The 19,739-nt window shown below is 52.1% G+C and overlaps 1 protein-coding gene across 2 annotated transcripts in view; it reads left to right on the top strand.

Annotated features, from left to right (window-relative positions):
• The window catches only part of LOC140386789 (sodium- and chloride-dependent GABA transporter 1), a 177,249-nt gene extending 161,018 nt beyond the window's left edge, over positions 1–16,231 (top strand). For both annotated transcript variants that reach the window (XM_072469487.1, XM_072469488.1), the window contains exons 11-13: positions 966–1,063; positions 1,800–1,967; positions 16,035–16,231. In XM_072469487.1, the coding sequence (XP_072325588.1) occupies positions 966–1,063; positions 1,800–1,967; positions 16,035–16,181 (413 nt within the window). In that variant the 3' untranslated portion in view covers positions 16,182–16,231. The remainder of the gene's footprint in view (positions 1–965; positions 1,064–1,799; positions 1,968–16,034) is intronic.
• The last annotated feature ends 3,508 nt before the right edge of the window (positions 16,232–19,739 follow it).

Here is a 19,739-nt window from a genome sequence, read left to right as displayed (position 1 = left end):
CAACGACTCTACTTTCTCAGAAGACTAAAGACATTTGACATGTCAGCTATGACTCTCACTAACTTCTACAGATGCACCATAGAAAGCATTCTTTCTGGTTGTATCACAGCTTGGTATGGAGCCTGCTCTGCCCAAGACCGCAGGAATCTACAAACGGTTGTGAATGTAGCCCAGTCCATCACGCAAACCAGCCTCCCATCCATTGACTATATCTATAATTCCCGCTGCCTTGGAAAGGCAGCGAGCATAATTAAGGACCCCACGCACCCCAGACATACTCTCTTCCACCTTCTTCCATCAGGAAAAAGACACCAAAGTTTGATGTCACGTACCAACCGACTCAAGAACAGGTTCTTCCCTGCTGCCATCAGACTTTTGAATGGACCTACCTCGTATTAAGTTGCTCTTTTCTCTACCCCTTGCTATAACTGTAACATTATATTCTGCAGTCTCTCCTTCCTTCCCTATGTACGGTATGCATTGTTTGTACAGCATGCAACAAACAATACTTCTCACTGTATACTAATACATATGACAATAATAAATCAAATCAAATCAAAAGATATGTACTGGCCCAACCCATTTCGTTTTCAATTAATAATTTGAGATTCTACACTAACTCTACCGCTAAAGCATTCACACTAGCAAACCTTTGCTGACTTTTCCTGACAAACAATGGTAGATGGGGAACATGTGCCACTAAGCCAACAAGAACTCCACTCAGTTTGAGAATCACAAATTGCAACAATCTCTGCCGCACTTATCGAAGTGTCACAAACTTGTTGCGCCATGGTACCAGATTGAAACAGATTCATTTAAAAGTGAACCGAGGATAAACATACACAGCAGCTTTGATTTAAACAGATCACTGCGATTCTAAAATCCCCAGGCTTTAGGTAAATTATTGCCCCAGCCAAAGTTTACGCAAGATTTTACAAGGACAGTTTTATTTTTTTTCCCCAAAGGTATCTCCCGGTTGTCACAGAACATTGAGGAGATGCAGGGGAAACGGCCGAATATTTACTTGCGTGCGTGTTGGATGCTGTCTGCTGTACTGATACTCGTATGTACCTGTCAACTAGTTCAAACATTTCAACATAAAAACCTGCGCGAGGAAACTTACTGTCACCCCCCCCCTCCCCAAGTGGGATTTTCCAGTCCGGCTGAAGTCAATGGGCTTTTGAATTGCTCTTTTCCAGTCCCGTCCCCTACTGTGACGAGGCTGTAAAATTCCACCCTGTGAATTACGGAGCCCCTGGGGAGCCTGTCTTAGTTTAATCAACAAATTCAAGTTTATAACATGTTAAAGCTTTGCTTTATATTGAACTGTTTAAATTCACTCAGGGTTCATTTTTGTATTCACCGTGAAGCTCAATATGATTGCTTTTTTGTGTATTTATTCGGGGGAAAGAGCAGCAATTTCCTTTAAAGGAAAGATAGCTGCAAGGTTTAATTCATAGCACTCAAGCACAGTGTTACCATCCCTTTTAATAATGATGCCTTGTGTAAAAATGCTGCCTTTTTCTTCGAGAAACCATTAGTCGTTCCACCAGGCCCACTCCCTGGGTTGTGCAGCAGTATGATTATGGCAATTTACTTCAGTGAATCCTGGCCATAATAAATGCTTAAAAGCATTGCTCATTCACATTCTTTTTTTGTATCTTCTCTCCCCTCCCAACTCCACACATTTTCTCTATTATTTGTAGAACAGAGACATGCATTTGTTTGAGTTCCTCTTTTGCCCTTTTGAACAGCTTTTGAAAAGCCTTAATTCTTGTGTTTTTGTTTTCCCTGTTCAGAGTATTATGGTGTTTGTGATCATTGACTTTGAACCTGTCCACTACGGTAATTACCAATACCCAGAGTGGGCTCAGGGTCTTGGCTGGGTCATTGCTCTGGCTTCGCTAATCTGGATTCCCATTGGAGTGGTCCACACGTTACTCACGCTGGAAGGTTCATTCTGCGAGGTGTGTTGTCCTTAGCCTGCACAATAAGTGACGATGAATCATAATTAATCGGGGATTTGTGCAGACAGCAGTAATGCTAATCTTTCCTTTAGCGCATAACAGGCGACTGTTGACATTAGCTGCCTGCAGTGCTACACCAGACTGCACAGGTCAGATTTGGGACCTATTGCCTGCCCCACGGTGCCTATTTCAAACCTGCGCAGAAAGCATTCAAACATTTGAACTGGGCAGGGACTAAATTGGCCACAAGTCTGACTTCGGATTCTTTTGTGTTTGTTGGATAGTTTCGGCCAAAAGTTAAAACTGTGCTGGATGTAGGATCATAGAATCCCTGCAGGTGGGGGAGGCCATTCAGCCCATCGAGTCTGCACCGACTTCCCCCCCCGAAAGAGGACCCGAACCTAGGCCCACTCCTTGGCCTCATCCACATAACCCTACCTAATCCTTTGCACACCAAGAGGCAATTTAGCATGGCCGATCCACCTAACCCGCCCCCTCTGGCCACACATTGCACCACGTTCTTGCCGACACCAGTTTGTAGCCATTCTCCACATTTACCACACACACACACACGCGGGAATGTTTCTTCCTGGATATGGAAGGGGCTTAGAGTGAGCCTCAGTAACTGGCTGACTCCATCCCCAAATTGAGGAAGAAAAAGCTGTGCAAGTGGTTGGCACAATATCTGGACCCAAATTGAGTAAGCGGGGAGGGCCGGGGTGGGGCTGGGGGTGGGGGTGGGGGTGGGGGAGGTGGGGGGGGTGGGGGGGGAGGGAGGTGGGGGGGAGGCAGGTGGGGGGGGGAGTGTGGGTTTAGGACAGTTGGCACTTTGTGAATTGGTCACGGGAGGTTGTGTTGAGCAAGGTTGGCCTACATTTTCCCAGCACACCGTTTCACCTTGAGGTGTCAGATGTATCTGCAAAGGGCCTCTTTAGTCTTCAGATCTGGTTGTAGCTGCAGGCTTTGGGTTTTTGGGTTACGATAAAGTCAGTCCTACCGGCATAATACGCAATCAGTACACATTTAAAATTGGAATGAATAGAAACCCACGGGCCCCGATTCTAACTCTGTGCCACTTGCAGAGGTTTTGAATGAGTAAAAAACCTCGGCCTACATGGAGTTGACATTTATTTTGCTCTCTGTGCCTGTCGACCCGAATACACTGGTTCAATAGGGTCACATATCTGGTTTAATTGAGATTCGGTGCACAGTAGGATTGTGAAACATACCCGGAGCATTGTGTTATCGCTCCAGCTGTTAGGCTGCTCTCCTCCAGGAATGGCTATTAGTGTGGGCCTCTGCTAAGGTAATGTAGCTGACATTGAGTGAGATTTTGGCAGCTTATTAGGTCTTTTGCTGTGAATTTGCACAATTCCAGGTGCATAAATCACAGCCTAAAGTGGATAGATTGGGAAAGAGCTGGCAGCTGGTAGGAATCCAATATTATTACTGGGGCATAACTCTTCTTAACAGCAATTAGAAACTCTTTAAAGTAATGTCCACTGTTGGCAGGGTGTCTTTGAGTTTGAATTTGCTGAAAGAGATGTCCGCCTATTAGAGATGATCCACTCAATCCACTCTGTCTGGTTTGGTAACTAGTGAAAAGCACAGACCCCTCCTTTTCATCATTGACCAGTCAGCCTGGCTCAGTGGTGGGAACTGGAGGTGGAGACTTAGGTTTCTTCTCCACCTGGCCAATACTGAGCAGGCCAAATTTGAGAAGCATCTGTGTGTGCCCCGGAGTGGAGTTTTGTTCCTATTAACTTGCTGCTAACTTGCATCCAAGCTCAGCAGGTCTGCCTATTCACTCCTCCGTGTGTGCCCCTCTACATTGAGAAGACCAAACGCAGATTAGGTGATGTCAGTTCATAAGCATGATGCCAAGCGTCCAGTGGTTGGTCATTTTAAATCTCCACCTTGCTCTCATGGGGACATCTTTGCCCTTGACTTGCTGCACTGACCCAGTTAACATAAGCTGGGGGAACAACACCTCGGGCCGAATCGCATAGCCTTGTCACATCCAATTCGGGACGGGTCAAGGCCGTTAAATCTCGCAAGAGGCCTCTCTAATGAGAGCTTGTGAGACGTCGCGATCTGGATCTTGCCCTCACTGGGCGGGATCCAGATTTGCATATTTAAGTGAGCGGTTAGCCTCACTTCAATATGTCTGCACCAGAGTCTCTAAAGGCCCGGGATCGAACAACAATGAGTTTACCCATCCATCGCCACATCTGGTTGGACCACGTCAAGCGCTATCAGGTCGTGCTCACCTTCAGCCAAATCTCCTCATGATTCCTGCATTATCCAGGAATATACTCCAACCATGCCTCTTAAACCCCTCTCCCTGGCCACCTCCTCTTACCTCCACCAGTCACCCTCATTGGGACCATTTGTTCAGCTGCTTCTTGCAGGATCTCTCCCTTCTACCACCCCACTGGGCCAAATTTTCCATAAAATTACACTCGGCCTGAAACCTGAACCCACATCTTTCTCTGGTTTTTTCCCCATCCCCTCTTTATGCTCTTTCTCCGAGCTCAGCTTGTCCATGAGGTGCAACTCAACCCTATTCCCACTAACTTGCAGATCGCCCAACATCCCTTCCTGGCTCCCATAGTCACAGCCAGAGAATCCTCTGCAATGGCTTCTTATCCCATTCCCATCCAGCAGCTCTGGTGTCCCGTCAAGTCCCTGGTCTCTGTCTCTTAACTGCATCTCTATCCCGAGTAGACATCATCTGGAAACACATCAGCTTCCATGTGTTTGCTGACCACACCCAGCTCTGCATCACCACGACCTCGCTCGACCCCGCTGGTTTGTCTCGCTTCTTGTCAGGCCCCAAGTAGAGTGGGAGCAGAAACAACCTCCAACTAGGTTTTCCAGTCGCTAACTCCATCCCTCTCCCTGGCAACTGTCTCAGGCTGAACCAGGCTGTTCACCAAATGGGTGCCCTACCCCAAGGTGAGCTTCCAACCGTACATTTACTCTGTAATATCCCGCACGGATACTATTGACGGCCTGTGGACCTCATACGTTCGGAGTTATCCGGAGTCTCCCGTACCCGATACACAAACATTCGACTTGCTCATGACACTTGTGGCGCAGCACGTTAACCCAACCCCTCCGATAATCGTTTAAAGATATTGGTTTAATACGATGGAGAAATCCTCCAGTGAGTCCGTCACCGAGTTTGTGTCTCGGCTACGGGAGATTGTGTTGTGAGCGTGGAACTGTTTTATCCGATATGCTCCGTGATCGCTTAGTCAGTGGTATCAACAAGATGGAAACCCAGAAACAGCTTTTGGGTGAAGTTTCCCTGACTTTTCAGCAGGCGCTGCAGATCTCCTTATCCCAAGAAAGCGCGGAACGCAGCATCTAAGAGATACAAGGGATGGAGGTTAACGTTTTGGGCCATCATTCCTCACGTGGTCCCCCCATGGGGCCGAATGCTGCTGCGACACTGGCTTCTGGGTAAAGAGACAGCCGCCGAGATGTGCGGCGTCCCAGACTCGGCTGAAGGTGATTCCGACCCACGTGCTACCTGTGGACGCCAGCCTAAGCGTGCCCATTGGCAGACGTTTGTCTTTGGTTGACACGGCAGCTCGTTCGGCCACTTATACGGGGAATTGATGAATATTGTGGGGTCCACACTCATCCCGGTGTCTATAGGCACCAATCAGTGCGCGTTCCTCTCATTGTCGCGCAAGGAAATGGCCCTAGCATGCTGGGCTGCGATTGGCTACACCAGTTGGATTGCCAGTATATCCTCCAAGTGGGTTTCGATAGTTTGTGTACAGTACTGAGCAAATTCCCAGAGATTTTCCAGCCTGGTTCGGGTATCATTAAAGGGGCCGTGGCCAAAATCCAGGTGGTCCCAGACAACCGATCCAATACTTTTTTCCCCGCCCGCTTCCCTATGCCATAATGGAGAAGGTCGAGTCTGAACTTCAGTGTTTGGAAAGATTGGGCATTATTCAGCCTGTGCACTGCACTGATTGGACAATGCCGGTGGCCCGGATAAGACAGTCCTCCTCTGTGGAGACTATAAATTGACAGTAAACATGGCTTTGAGGTTAGAGCATTACCATTTACCTCGCATCGAGGATTTATGTACTGTCATGATATTCAAGTGAACATCACAGCACATACACACATACATAATGATAGACAGAGCAACGGACCAATTAGCACACATAACACGACAGCCAATCACAGACACGAGCATACACAGTACAAAACAAGAAACACGGCACTTCCTGGGCAGTCCATCAGGAGACGGCACAGGGCAAGGACCTCAAAGCCAGACACTCACACAGTCACCACGTGCTGAGTACCAAGTTTGTTATATAAATAGTTTAAAGAAATAAAACTGCGTTGTACCAATCGCAATCGTGTTGGTTCGTCTGTATCTCAGAGCACCCAACACTTCATGGTACCAGAAGTGAATCAAAACCTACCCACAAATCTGCCATCCTGCGCCATGGACACCGTCAACACACCGTAGCCGTTGCAAGTATCTGGGAACCTTGGCATAAATTGGACGCTGTTCAAGCAGCGCTTCAAACTCTTTGTGGAAGCCAACGAAAAACAGGGTGCCTCGGACAAAAGGAAGATCGCCATCCTCCTCACCACCACAGGTCAGCACGCCATCCATGTCTACAACTCCCTGGTGTTCGCGGAAGGCGAGGACAAATCTAAATATGACACGGTCCTCCTCAAGCTCGACCAACACTTCAACTTTGAGAGGTCAACGAGAGCTTTGAGAGGTCTGTCTTCCAGCAGCGCCTGCAAGGTAAGGATGAGCTCTTTCAGTCCTTCCTGACGCATCTCCGCATACTCGCGCAGTCCTGCAGTTACGACACCACCTCAGAGTCCATGATCCGGGACCAGATCGTTTTTGGCGTTGCCTCCAGTGGCCTACGCCAGCAGCTTCTAAAAATAAAAGGCCTGACCTTAGCATCTGCAGTTGAAGCCTGTGTCCTGCACGAGAACACGACTAGCCGCTATGCCCTCAAGTTTGTTACATAAATAGTTTCAAGGAATAAAACTGCGTTGTATCAATCGCAACCGTGTTGGTTCGTCTGTATCTCAGAGCATCCAACACATCATGTACAACATTGGCTGTGCATTCACGAAATTGGACATAAGCAATGCTTATCTACGGCTGAAGCTCGCTAAGCCTCAAAGACATACGTCACAATTAACACGCACAAGGGACTCGGAGTACATCCGGCTCCCATTCGGTGATTCCTCGGCGTGTGCGGTCTTCCAACTCGTCGTGGAGAACTTCCTAAGCGGATTGCCGTGCCTTGCAGTTTATTTAGGTGACGTGTTAGTCACAGGGGCCACGGAACAAAGGACATTTGCAAATCCTCGAGGCGGTGCTGCAACGTTTTTCCGAATATGGGGTCTGCCTGTGCCGTGCGAAGTGCATGTTTCACGTGAAAGAAGTGATCTATTTGGGGTATCGGGTGGACCGAGATGGCCTGCACCCAGTTGCTGAGAAGGTTCGGCAATCAAAATGGCCCCTGCTCTGCAAGACGCCACGGATTTGTTCTTTCCTTGGATTAGTGAATTATTATGAATGCTTCATCCCGAATCTGGCTACCGCACCCCTCCAACTTGCTTCTGAAAAAAACAACAGCCTTGGGATTGGGGCAAGGCCCAGGATACGGTGTTTAACAAGGTGAAGCAACAGTTGTCTTCCTCAGGGGCGTTGACTCGTTTTGACTCCTCAAAGCCGTTGTACATCACGTGCGATGCTTCACCATATGTCTTTGGGCAGCTTTGTCCCATCGAATGAACGACGCTGGCTGCGGCCAAAAGAAAATACGTCCAGAGCAAAAAAAATAGGCCTGGTGGTCGTATTTGCTGCAAGGCGATTTCACCAATCCGTCTATGGCTGTCATTTTTTTATCATCACTGATCACAAGACATTGCGAGGCCTCTTCCATGAGGACTGGACGGTCCTGCCCATAGCATCTGCAAGGATTCAGCACTGGGCTCTGTTGCTGGCTGCTTACGGATACTCTTTCGAGAACCGCCCAGGGACCCAGCTTGTGAATGCTGATGCGTTTAGCTGTCTTCCCAGCAGGCAAAATCCACGAACCCCCTTTGGCAGGTGAAATGATCGCTGTCCTAAAATTCATAGAATCATAGAATCAGTGCAGAAGGAGCACCGACCCTTCGAACAAGCACTCTATCCATGTCCATTCATCCATCCACCCAGTCCTACCCCGTAACCCATAACCTAACCCGCACATCCTTGGACACTAACGGGCAATTTAGTATGGCCAATCCACCTAACCCGAGCATCTTTGGACTGTGGGAGGAAACTGCAGCACCCGGAGGAAACCCACGCAGACACGGGGAGAAAGTGCAAACTCCACACAGACAGTGACCCAAGGCAGATTTGAGCCCGTGTCCCTGGCGCTGTGAGGCAGCAGTGTTAAGCACCGTGCCACCGTGCCATCCACTTCACTCCTTGCCCGTCACCGCCCCGTGTGTTCATGACTGGACACAGATCGATCCTGTACTTGCCAAGGTTTGCATCTGGTGTTGTGCAGTGGGCAGCATCTGGTGCTGTACGGTGGAACTACAGCGGTGGTGCTCGTTGGCTCTCTCGGATTGGCGTCCGTCAAACGGGATCAGTCTCAAAGCAAGTTTGAGTTCAGGGGCAACTAATGAAAGGACACCAGGATCACTTTGACTGACGGCGGTTGCTACCTTGTGAAGTACCTCGTAAGAATGCAGTCCTGGATCTTCCGGCTCCATTGCTGGATCAGCCTTCTGTGACGCCTCCAGTCCCTCTCGACGATGATGACGACACGCCCGCGTTGTCTTATCAATCCCCGAGATGGAGACACAGAGTTCCGAGGTCTCCATCACCGACACCATTGTTCGGCCGCCTCCTGACGATCGTCCGTCGCGTCATTCCTGCCGCTGACGGCATTCACCGCCGCAAAATCTGATCCAGCGCATCGGCACCGTGATGACTCACCGGATCCGAAGGGACTCCGACATTTTCCGCCTGCTCCTCCTTCTCCATCTCATTGCGTGTCGAGGGGGCCTTTGGACTTTGGTGGGGGAGAGATGGAACCTCCCACACGGGACCTACGGGGTGGGAATGCTGGCCTTCTTACTGTTACTCTGTTTGGAGTCTCTCATCCTTATTAAACATTCCATCGACAGAGATAACCGATTTCCACTTCTGTAACATTGCCCGATTCTGTTTTTTGCCTCAGCTCACCTGTTGCTGAGACCCTTGTCCAGGCCTTCATTGCTTTTAGACGTGACTATTCCCCGTGCTCTCCTGGCTGGCTACCATTGTCCACCTCACATCAAGCTCAGATCATCTACAACACTCCTGCCCATGGGTTAACACACGTCAAGGTTGGATTCACCTTTCACCCCTGTGTTTGTTTGGCTCCCTGCCGGCAACACCTCAATTACAAAATGCTCACCTCCTTTTCGAATCCCTCCAGGAACTCGCCGCTCCCTGTTTCCTCACCGTCTTTCCGTCCTGCAGCATCGCGGACCTCGGTCACCCTCAAATTCTAACCTCTTGCACCAACCCTACTTTAATCGCTCCACTATTGGCGGCCGTTCCTTCAGCTATCTTGGCCGTAAGCTCTGGAATTCCTTCCTTACATCTCTCCACCTCCCTTTCCTCCTGAAAACCCACTTCTTCAACCAAACTTTTGCTCATTTGTCTCAACATTTTCATACGTGTCGAATTATTTTCAAAAGCGCTCTTGTGAACCACAGTGGGACATTTGACTCCGTAAAAAGGACTTCATAAATGCAAGTTGGCCCTGTCAATGATTGGGCCTGACATGCAGCAGGTTAATCCATGACAGGTAAAATTTTTGATAGGCTTGGTCATGTCAAAACACTCAACTAACAAAGTGGCTGGTCACACAGTTTGAATGTGCAGAGAGGTACATACCTGTGATGGCCACATGGTGGTGCTGCCTTGCTACAATCAGCTCTCCACTTGGCAATATTAAATTAAAACAGGGGGGTGGTGTTTATTGCATTAGGGCCTCACCAACATTTATTTACATATTTTGCTTCATATCTGAAAATTAAGCAGATTAATTTTTTTAACAAAAAACAGAAATTGCCGGCATCTGAAAAGAGAACAGATTTGCAAGAAGCAGGGTTTAAAATATAGGCGCGATTCTCCGGCCTCGTTACCCCCTCGCTCGAGCGCAACAAGGTGGGTGAATAGCGGAAGAGGCCGAAAACGAGAACCGCGCTGGGCACCAAACCGTTTTCGATGCGAAATCGGGATCCCGCCGTAGCGTGGCGAGAAACCAATTATCACCACTTCAGCTCTATTTCCATACACTTGACGGGACCGACCCACCCCATAACCAACAGCATCCCGCGATTCAGCGGCCTCCCCAGCGATTCAGCGGCTTCCCAAGCAATTCAGCGGCGTCCCGCGATTCAGCGGCCTCCCCAGCGATTCAGCGATGTCCCGCGATTCAGCTACCTCCCCAGCGATTCAGCAGCCTACCCAGCGATTCAGTGTCTTCCCCAGAGATTCAGCGTCTTCCCCAGTGATTCAGCGGCCTCCCCAGCGATTCAGCGGCCTCCCCAGCGATTCAGCGGCCTCCCGCGATTCAGCGGCCTCCCCAGCGATTCAGCGGCCTCCCACGATTCAGCGGCCTCCCCAGCGATTCAGCGGCCTCCCCAGCGATTCAGCGGCCTCCCCGGCGATTCAGCGGCTTCCCCGGCGATTCAGCGGCCTCCCCGGCGATTCAGCGGCCTCCCCGGCGATTCAGCGGCCTCCCCGGCGATTCAGCGGCCTCCCCGGCGATTCAGCGGCCTCTCCGGCGATTCAGCGGCTTCCCCGGCGATTCAGCGGCCTCCCCGGCGATTCAGCGGCCTCCCCGGCGATTCAGCGGCCTCCCCGGCGATTCAGCGGCTTCCCCGGCGATTCAGCGGCCTCCCCGGCGATTCAGCGGCTTCCCCTGCGATTCAGCGGCCTCCCCAGCGATTCAGCGGCTTCCCCAGCGATTCAGCGGCCTCCGCAGCGATTCAGCGGCCTCCCCAGAGATTCAGCGGCCTCCCCAGCGATTCAGCGGCCTCCCCAGCGATTCAGCGGCCTCCCCAGCGATTCAGCGGTCTCCCCAGCGATTCAGCGTCCTCCCGCGATTCAGCGTCCTCCCCAGAGATTCAGCGGCCTCCCCGGCGATTCAGCGGTCTCCCCAGCGATTCAGCGTCCTCCCGCGATTCAGCGGCCTCCCCAGCGATTCAGCGGCCTCCCCAGAGATTCAGCGGCCTCCCCGGCGATTCAGCGGCCTCCCCAGCGATTCAGCGGCCTCCCCAGCGATTCAGCGGCCTCCCTAGCGAGTGCTCACGCTGGCGCTGTTTAGTACTCCTTTTGAAAAATGTGAGCCTGACGGATGGGCTCCTGCAGGGAGCCGAGGAGGTGAGCACCCATCTTCGCTCACGGGCAATGAGCACAGTGGCACTGGGCATGCTGCCCCTGTGCTCGGGGGGTGTGCAGCCCCGGTTGGGGTAGGCCGCCATGGGGGGCTGGTGAGTTTCGGGGCTGGGGGGGCGGGGGCTTAGCTGGGGAGGGAGGGTTGCATGTGCATGGGTTCGCCATGTCAACCACTGGACCGTGTGTTCCCGTTCCGGGGGCAACCCTTGTCCCTGCCTGTCTGCCCCACCGACCACCCATAACTCCCAGTGACCATGGAGGTCTCTGGCTATGTGGTTGAAGGCTATTGCTAATAGGGAATTGGCAATTATGGTTAAGTGAACATTTCACACAGCCCGAGTGGATTCCCGTGTGTGGATGGCCTTCCTAACTCTACCGCTACGTCGAGGTGTATCCCCAGGATGCACATCGGAGGTGGAGGCAGCCAGATGCTCACCTCGTCCCGTGGTCAATGCCCCTGGTGGGCGTCCTCTGGGCTCTGGGGCCAGAGGACCGTGACGCATCCGGCGGCACATGCACTGCCGTGCCGTCCTGTGCCAAGTGCTGGATGCGAGACGCACCCCATAAGAGGGGTGGAACTCGGGGGAGCTGGTGGCTACCGTCGCCGCCCCATGGGATGGGTCCGAGTTGGCACCAAGTGTTCCTTCCTCCCGGTCGGTGCCCATAGGGCCTTGGGGTACACCGTGGGATGGCGAGGTAACTGGATTGAGCCCCGGCTGCCCCTGCGTCATCTGGCCCTGCCAGCCCTGGCGGCTCCCCGATGTCTGTCCAATGGTGTTGATGTCCTTGGTGATGCTCAGTGATTGATCCTTGCTCTTCAGTGACTCGGCAATGCCCACCTGTGGCTGGGACAAGCTCCGCAGTGCTTTGGCCATTCCCATCACGTCCCTCAGCCTGATACTGGGTCACGTCTCCCTGCGAGTCGGACAATCCACCGAGACCCTCAGCCATGGCCGTCACCGACTGAGCTATGCCTTGGACACCTTCACTAATGGTGCCAACATTGTGCACCAGGCTCTCCACTGCGGTCGCCACCCTAACAGTGCCAGCCTCGGTGCCACGCATTGTCGGTGACATCTCCTGCGCCTGTAGCCTCAGGGACACCTCCAATCAGCTATGGACCTGCTGGAGTGATGCTGACATCGCCCTCTGGATATCCTGGCTGCTCCCTAACATCTGCATCAGCTCTGAATATACCTGTTCCAGATGCTCAGCATCTGGCTGGGACCCAGCTGGGTCCTGGAATCCAGCAGCCCTCCGACTGCTGACCCACCTGGGGGTTCCTGCCTCCACCTGATGTATATCAGCAGCAGTGTGGTGCTCACCAGATTGTGCCCCAGAAGCCTGACCACTAACATGTCCCACCGAGGTGTGTGTCTCGGCGCTGGTGGTGAGTGGGGATGACAGCTGCAGCGCATCGACTGTGGCATCCTCAGAGCTCTCGTCTGAGGTGGTCTCATGGGAGGCAGGGGACGGGGGCACCCCGGACGGGCCGGTGCAGTCGGCCGGAGGACCTGCGGGAGAATGAACAGGCGGTGTGATTGACATTGGTGGTGTGAAAGAAGGGTTGGGGGGTGAATGGGGTGGGGATGAGGGCAGGGGGTGAAGGGTGGGTTGGAGGGGGAAAATGGGGGTTGGGGGGGGGGGGTTTGGTCACATTGGGACCAGGGGTTTGGGGCAGGGGGTGTTGTCAACTCACCCGTGCTGCCCGGAGTAGGTCGTTGACCTTCTTGCGGTTTTGGAGGCCAGTCGTCCTGGTCACACCTCCTGAGCTGACGGACGCTGCCACTTTATTCCAAGGTGGCACTGGCTGCCCTACGGCTCCCCCTCCAGGATCCTTGAGGGAACAGGACATCCCTCCTGGCCTCGATAGCATCTAGGAGCCTCCACACCTTGGGGCCGGACCTCTTGGCGCCTTGGCTCCGAGCTGAGTGGGGTTGGTTGTGCAAGTGCTGTTTGACCTTGTTGGAGGGGGGGGGGTGGCGAACGCGGTGCCGCTGAAGCAGCTGGTGAGCCTTCATTTGCGGCGTGAAGCCCATGAGGCCGCGTTAAGTGGACCAATTAACGTTGACTAGCGTTTCTGGAGAATCCCGCCTATGTCTAAACCGAAAGCACTAAGTTGCCTTTTCTCTTTTCAGGTCCTGACATATCCGATATTTTCTCTTTTTGATTTCAAATTTTCAGAATTTGTGTTTGCTTTCTTTTGTATCTTGTTGCAAACTGAGAAACATAGAAAATAAAAGCAGGAGTAGGCTATTTGGCCCTCAGAACTGGCTGTCATTCAGTACGAGCATTGCTGATCCTCGATCACTAGGCCTCACCCCTGCACTCTCCCCTGATACCCCTCGACTCCCTTTGAGCCTAGAAACGATCTATTTCCTTCCTAGATATATTCAGTGGCTTGACTGCGACAGCCTTCCGTGGTGGAGAATTCCACAGGCTCATCGCCCTCTGAGCGAAGAGGTTTCTCCTCATCTCAGTCCTAAATGGCCTACCCCGTATCCTGAGACTGTGACCCCCCTTGTTCTAGACCCCCACCCCCCACCCCAGCCAAAGGGAACGTCGTTTCTGCATCCAGTCAGCCCAGCCCTGTCGGAATTTTATATGTCTCTCCTTCTAAATTCCAGTGAATACGGGCCTATGGGGGGCCTAGAGGATTTAAACTAGATTGACAGAGGGATGGGAAACTGAGGACAACCTCCAGAGCAGGGAATGGGAGACGAAGAATGGGTGAATGACTCTGAAAGGCAGAAACAGCACGGGGTTAAAAAGTGTACAGCACAGGAATTTGGCAGTGTTAAATAATATATATGTAAATGCCAGGAGTATAATGAATAAAACTGATGAGCTGTGTGCACAGATAGACACATGTCATTATAATAATAATAATCTTTATTAGTGTCACAAGTAGGCTTACATTAACACTGCAATGAAGTTACTGTGAAAAGCCCCTAGTTGCCACATTCCGGCGCCAGTTTGGGTACACTGAGGGAGAATTCAGAATGTCCAATTCACCCAACAGTGCGTCTTTCGGGACTTGTGGGAGGAAACCGGAGCACCCGGAGGAACCACACAGACACAGGGAGAACGTGCAGACTCCGCACAGACAGTGACCCAAGCTGGCAATCGAACCTGGGACCCTGGCACTGTGAAGCAACTGTGGTAATCACTGCGTTACCGTGCCGATATCATCGCAACAGAAACTTGGCTTAAGGAGGGGGAAAAACATCTCTGGTTGTAGAGTTTTCATGCAGGATAAGAGTGGGGGATAAGAACAGAGGGGGTGCAGGATTATTGGTTAAAGAGTCGAATAGAGCAGAGCAGTTGCGGGGAGGGGCAGCGTGAATTTCCTAGAATGATACCTGCGCTCCAAGGATTTCATTTTGAGGAGAGATTACCTAAGCTAAGTTTGTGTTCACTAAAATTTAGAAAGTTAAGGCATGATTTAATCAAAGTTGTCAAGATATTAAGGCCAGTAGTACAGTTATTGCAAATCTGAAGGTTCATACGCTTGTGCACAGCCATTAAGTATTTTAACAACATGGATAAAGCTTTCATGAAATGTATCTTTACTGAAACATCTTCATATTAATCAAAGGTTCTAATGTTGGGATAGCCATTTGCTGGATATCTCAGGTGATTATAGCATTGTGTTATTAATGCCAATGTTGTGCTTTCAATCCACGTATTGGTCAAAGAGACCCACCTGTCTTGAAACAATCATAGCACCTTTTACATTAGTGGTGCCACCATCACAGCATGGTAGCACAGTGGGTAGCACTGTTGCTTCACAGCACCAGGATCCCAGGTTCGATTCCCAGCTTTAGTCACTATGAGGAGTCTGCACGTTCTCCCCGTGTCTGCGTGGGTTTCTTCCGGGTGCTCTGGTTTTGCCCACAAATCCTGAAAGATATGCTTGTTCGGTGAATTGGACATTCTGAATTCTGCTTAAGTGTACCCGAACAAGCGCCTGAGTGTGGCGACTGGGGGCTTTTCACAGTAACTTCACTGCAGTGTTAATGTAAGCCTACATGTGACAGTAATAAAGATCATTATAGGCCGGTTTCGAATAAGGGGTTGAAGGTTGGGTTGGGGCAAACATATTCCGAGCCTTTCATGGGCCTATATTTACGGGGAACTACTCAACATGGATACTGGGTCACCTTCACGGTAGCACAAGTGGCTAGCACTGCGGCTTCACAACGCCAGGGTCCCAGGTTCGATTCCCCGCTGGGTCACTGTCTGTGCGGAGTCGGCACGTTCTCCCCGTGTCTGCGTGGGTTTCCTCCGGGTGCTCTGGTTTCCTCCCACAGTCCAAAGATGTGCAGCTTAGGTGGGTTGGACATGCTAAAATTGCCCTTAGTGTCCAAAAATGGTTAGGAGGGGTTATTGGGTTATGGGGATAGGGTGGAAGTGAGGGCTTAAGTGGTTTGGTGCAGACTTGATGGGCCGAATGGCCTCCTTCTGCACTGTATGTTATGTTTATGTTCTGAAATACAAAGCTTGCCTGAAGTTTGCATCCCACTTATTTCCAGGTCTCATAAATGTTTTCCAATTTTTAAAGAGGAATGTATGCAAATCCGAATTCACGTTTTAATTCATCTCTCTTTCAGAGGCTCGTGAAGTCGGTCACTCCTGTTGGTCTGGAGAGCGATATCAAACAGCCAGGAGCTGCTGGGCCAGAGGTTTCATTAGATGTTCCTGTGGCTGGCAGGTCACCGCCACAGGAAGCTGTAATACTGAAGAACACTTCCATTTAACACCTGAAGTGACTCTGAAAGCACTAAAGCTTTGTGTAGCAATCATGAAACTTGATCTAAGGTTTTTTTTATTCTGACTCTTTTAGAAAGTTCGGTCTCATTCCCATCCTTCCTCTAATTCAGATCTCTTCTCCATTCCCATTTGAACTGCGCTTTTCTTCCAGTTTTCTCTCATTTCCAACCCTTCCCAATGGGGAAGCTGCGAACCTCCTCTCAGTACATCATCTGTTAAGTTCATGGTTCTGTAATGGGACTTAACACAATGCACTCGTGGGTAACCTAGTTGGACATTTGCAGTCTGCTGGAAGATAATGTTTAAATGTGAAGAATATGTTATGTGTACTTTTATATATATTTTTTTAAATAATTTTTATTAAAGGTTTTCATAAAATATCAATAACAAAATGAGAAAGAAAAAAGAACCCAACAGGGTTAAGTACAAAACACAATCTAAAAAAGCAACCCCCCAAACCCCTCCCCCCCCCCTCCCCCCCGTACCTAAATAATAAATTAACATTAACACCCCGACTTAAGACAACAGGTGTATACACCCCCTCAGACCCTTCCAGTGTAAATAACATAAACAAAAATAAAGTAACCCCACCCCCCCCCCACCCCCCGAGCTTCTGCTGCCATTGACCAATGTCTATCGTTCTGCCAGAAAGTCTAAGAACGGTTGCCACCGCCTAAAGAACCCTTGTACCGACCCTCTCAAGGCGAATTTCACCCTCTCCAATTTAATGAACCCTGCCATATCGCTGAACAAGGATTCCACGCTTGGGGGCCTCGTATCTTTCCACTGAAGGAGAATCCTTCGCCGGGCTACCAGGGACGCAAAGGCCAGAGTTCCGGCCTCTTTCGCCTCCTGCACTCCCGGCTCCTCTGCCACCCCAAATATTGCGAGCCCCCAGCCCGGTTTGACCCTGGATCCTACCACCCTCGACACCGTCCTCGCTACGCCCTTCCAAAACTCCTCCAGCGCTGGGCATGCCCAGAACATATGGGTGTGATTTGCTGGGCTCCCTGAGCACCTAACACACCTGTCCTCACCCCCAAAGAACCTGCTCATCCTTGTCCCGGTCATGTGTGCCCTGTGCAGCACCTTAAACTGTATGAGGCTGAGCCTCGCGCATGAAGAATTCACCCTCCCTAGGGCATCTGCCCACGTCCCCTCTTCGATCTCCTCTCCCAACTCGTCCTCCCACTTACCTTTCAACTCCCCACCGAGGCCGCATCCTCCTCCTGCATCACCTGGTAAGTTTCCGAGATCTTACCCACTCCCACCCACCCCCCGGAGAGCACCCCGTCCTGTACTGTGTGTGGCAGTAGCCGTGGGAATTCCACCACCTGCCGTCTGGCAAACGCCCTTACCTGTAAGTACCTGAAGGTGTTCCCTGGGGGGGAGCCCGTACTTCTCCTCCAGCTCACCCAAGCTCGCGAACTTCCCGTCCACAAACAGGTCCCCCAACTTTCGTATACCTGCCCTGTGCCACCCCAAAAACCCTCCACCTGTTCTTCCTGGGGCGAACCGGTGGTTCCCCCGTAATGGTGTCCACGCCGAGGCCCTAACTTCCCCCCTATGCCGCCTCCACTGCCCCCAGATTTTGAAGGCCGCCACCACCACCGGGCTCGTGGTATACCTCCTTGGAGGGAGCGGCAGCGGCACCGTTGCCAGTGCCCCCAGACTCGTACCCACACAGGACGCCATCTCCAGCCTCCTCCATGCAGCCCCCCCCCTCCATCACCCACTTGCGCACCATTGTCGCATTGAAGGCCCAGTAGTACCCACAGAGGTTGGGCAGCGCCAGCCCCCCCCCCTATCTCTACTCCGTTCCAGGAGCACCCTTCTCACCCTCGGAGTCCCTCGCGCCCACACAAACCCCATTATACTCCTGTTAACCCGCCTGAAAAAAGCCTTCGGGATAAACACGAGGAGGCACTGGAACAGGAACAAAAACCTTGGGAACACCGTCATTTTGATTGACTGCACCCTACCCGCCAGGGACAGCGGCATCGCGTCCCACCTCTTGAACTCCTCCTCCATTTGCTCCACCAGCCTTGTAAAGTTAAGCCTATGCAGGGCCCCCCAGCTCCTGGCCACCTGGACCCCCAAATATCTGAAGCTCCTCTCCGCCCTTTTTAGTGGGAGCTCACCAATCCCCCTCTCTTGGTCCCCTGGGTGAACCACGAACAGCTCGCTCTTCCCCATATTGAGCTTGTACCCCGAAAAGTCCCCGAATTCCCTAAGGATCCTCATTACCTCTGGCATTCCTCCCACCGGGTCCGCCACATACAGCAGCAGGTCGTCCGCATAAAGCGACATCCTATGCTCCTCCCCACCCCGCACCAACCCCCTCCAGTTCCTCGACTCTCTCAGTGCCATAGCCAGGGGTTCAATCGCCAGTGCAAAGAGCGGGGGGACAGGGGGGACCCCTGTCTCGTCCCTCGGTGCAACCAAAAGTACTCGGACCTCCTCCTATTTGTGGCCACACTCGCCATCGGGACCTCATACAACAGCCTAACCCACCTGACAAACCCCTCCCCAAACCCGAACCTCTTCACCACCTCCCACAGGTACCCCCACTCTACCCTATCGAAGGCTTTCTCAGCGTCCATCGCCACCACTATCTCCGCCTCCCCCCCCCCCCCTCCCTCGCTGGCATCATGATAACGTTCAAAAGCTTCCGCACATTCGCGTTCAACTGTCTCCCCTTCACAAACCCCGTCTGGTCTTCATGGATGATCTGCGGCACACAATCCTCAATCCTCGTGGCCAAAACCTTCGCCAGCACCTTGGCATCTACATTTAGCAAGGAAATCGGTCTGTAAGACCCACATTGCAGGGGATCCTTGTCCCGCTTCAGGATCAAGGAGATCAGTGCCCGGGACATCGTCAGGGGTAAAGCCCCCCCCCTCCCTTGCCTCATTGAAGGTCCTAACTAACAGCGGGCCCAACAGCTCCATATATTTTTTACAGAACTCGACCGGGAAACCATCCGGCCCCGGTGCCTTCCCCGCCTGCATGCTTCCTATCCCTTTGATCAGCTCCTCCAGCCCAATCGGGGCCCCCAGTCCCGCCACCAGTCCCTCTTCCACCTTTGGAAACCTCAATTGGTCCAGGAAATGGCCCATCCCTCCCTCCTCCCGTGGGGGCTCGGATCGGTACAATTCCTCGTAGAAGTCCCTGAAGACTCCATTGATGCCAACCCCACTCCGCACCACGCTCCCTCCCCTGTCCTTAACTCCCCCGATCTCCCTAGCTGCGTCCTGCTTCCGAAGCTGATGCGCCAGCATCCGGCTTGCCTTTTCCCCATACTCGTAGACCGCCCCCTGGGCCTTCCTCCACTGCACCTCCGCCTTCCTGGTGGTCACCAGGTCGAATTCGGCCTGGAGGCTGCGCCTCTTCCTCAACAATCCTTCCTCGGGCTCCTCCGCATACCTCCTGTCTACCCTCACCATCTCCCCCACCAGCCTCTCCCTCTCCCCCCGCTCCCTCCGCTCCTTGTGGGCCCTGATGGAGATCAGCTCTCCCCTCACCACCGCCTTCAGTGCCTCCCA

The sequence above is a fragment of the Scyliorhinus torazame genome, chromosome 12 (genome assembly GCF_047496885.1).
Source record: "Scyliorhinus torazame isolate Kashiwa2021f chromosome 12, sScyTor2.1, whole genome shotgun sequence".
Lineage (NCBI taxonomy): Eukaryota > Metazoa > Chordata > Chondrichthyes > Carcharhiniformes > Scyliorhinidae > Scyliorhinus > Scyliorhinus torazame.
The sequence above is the reverse complement of the archived record's forward strand: the minus strand, read 5'-3'. Positions and strand labels throughout refer to the sequence as shown.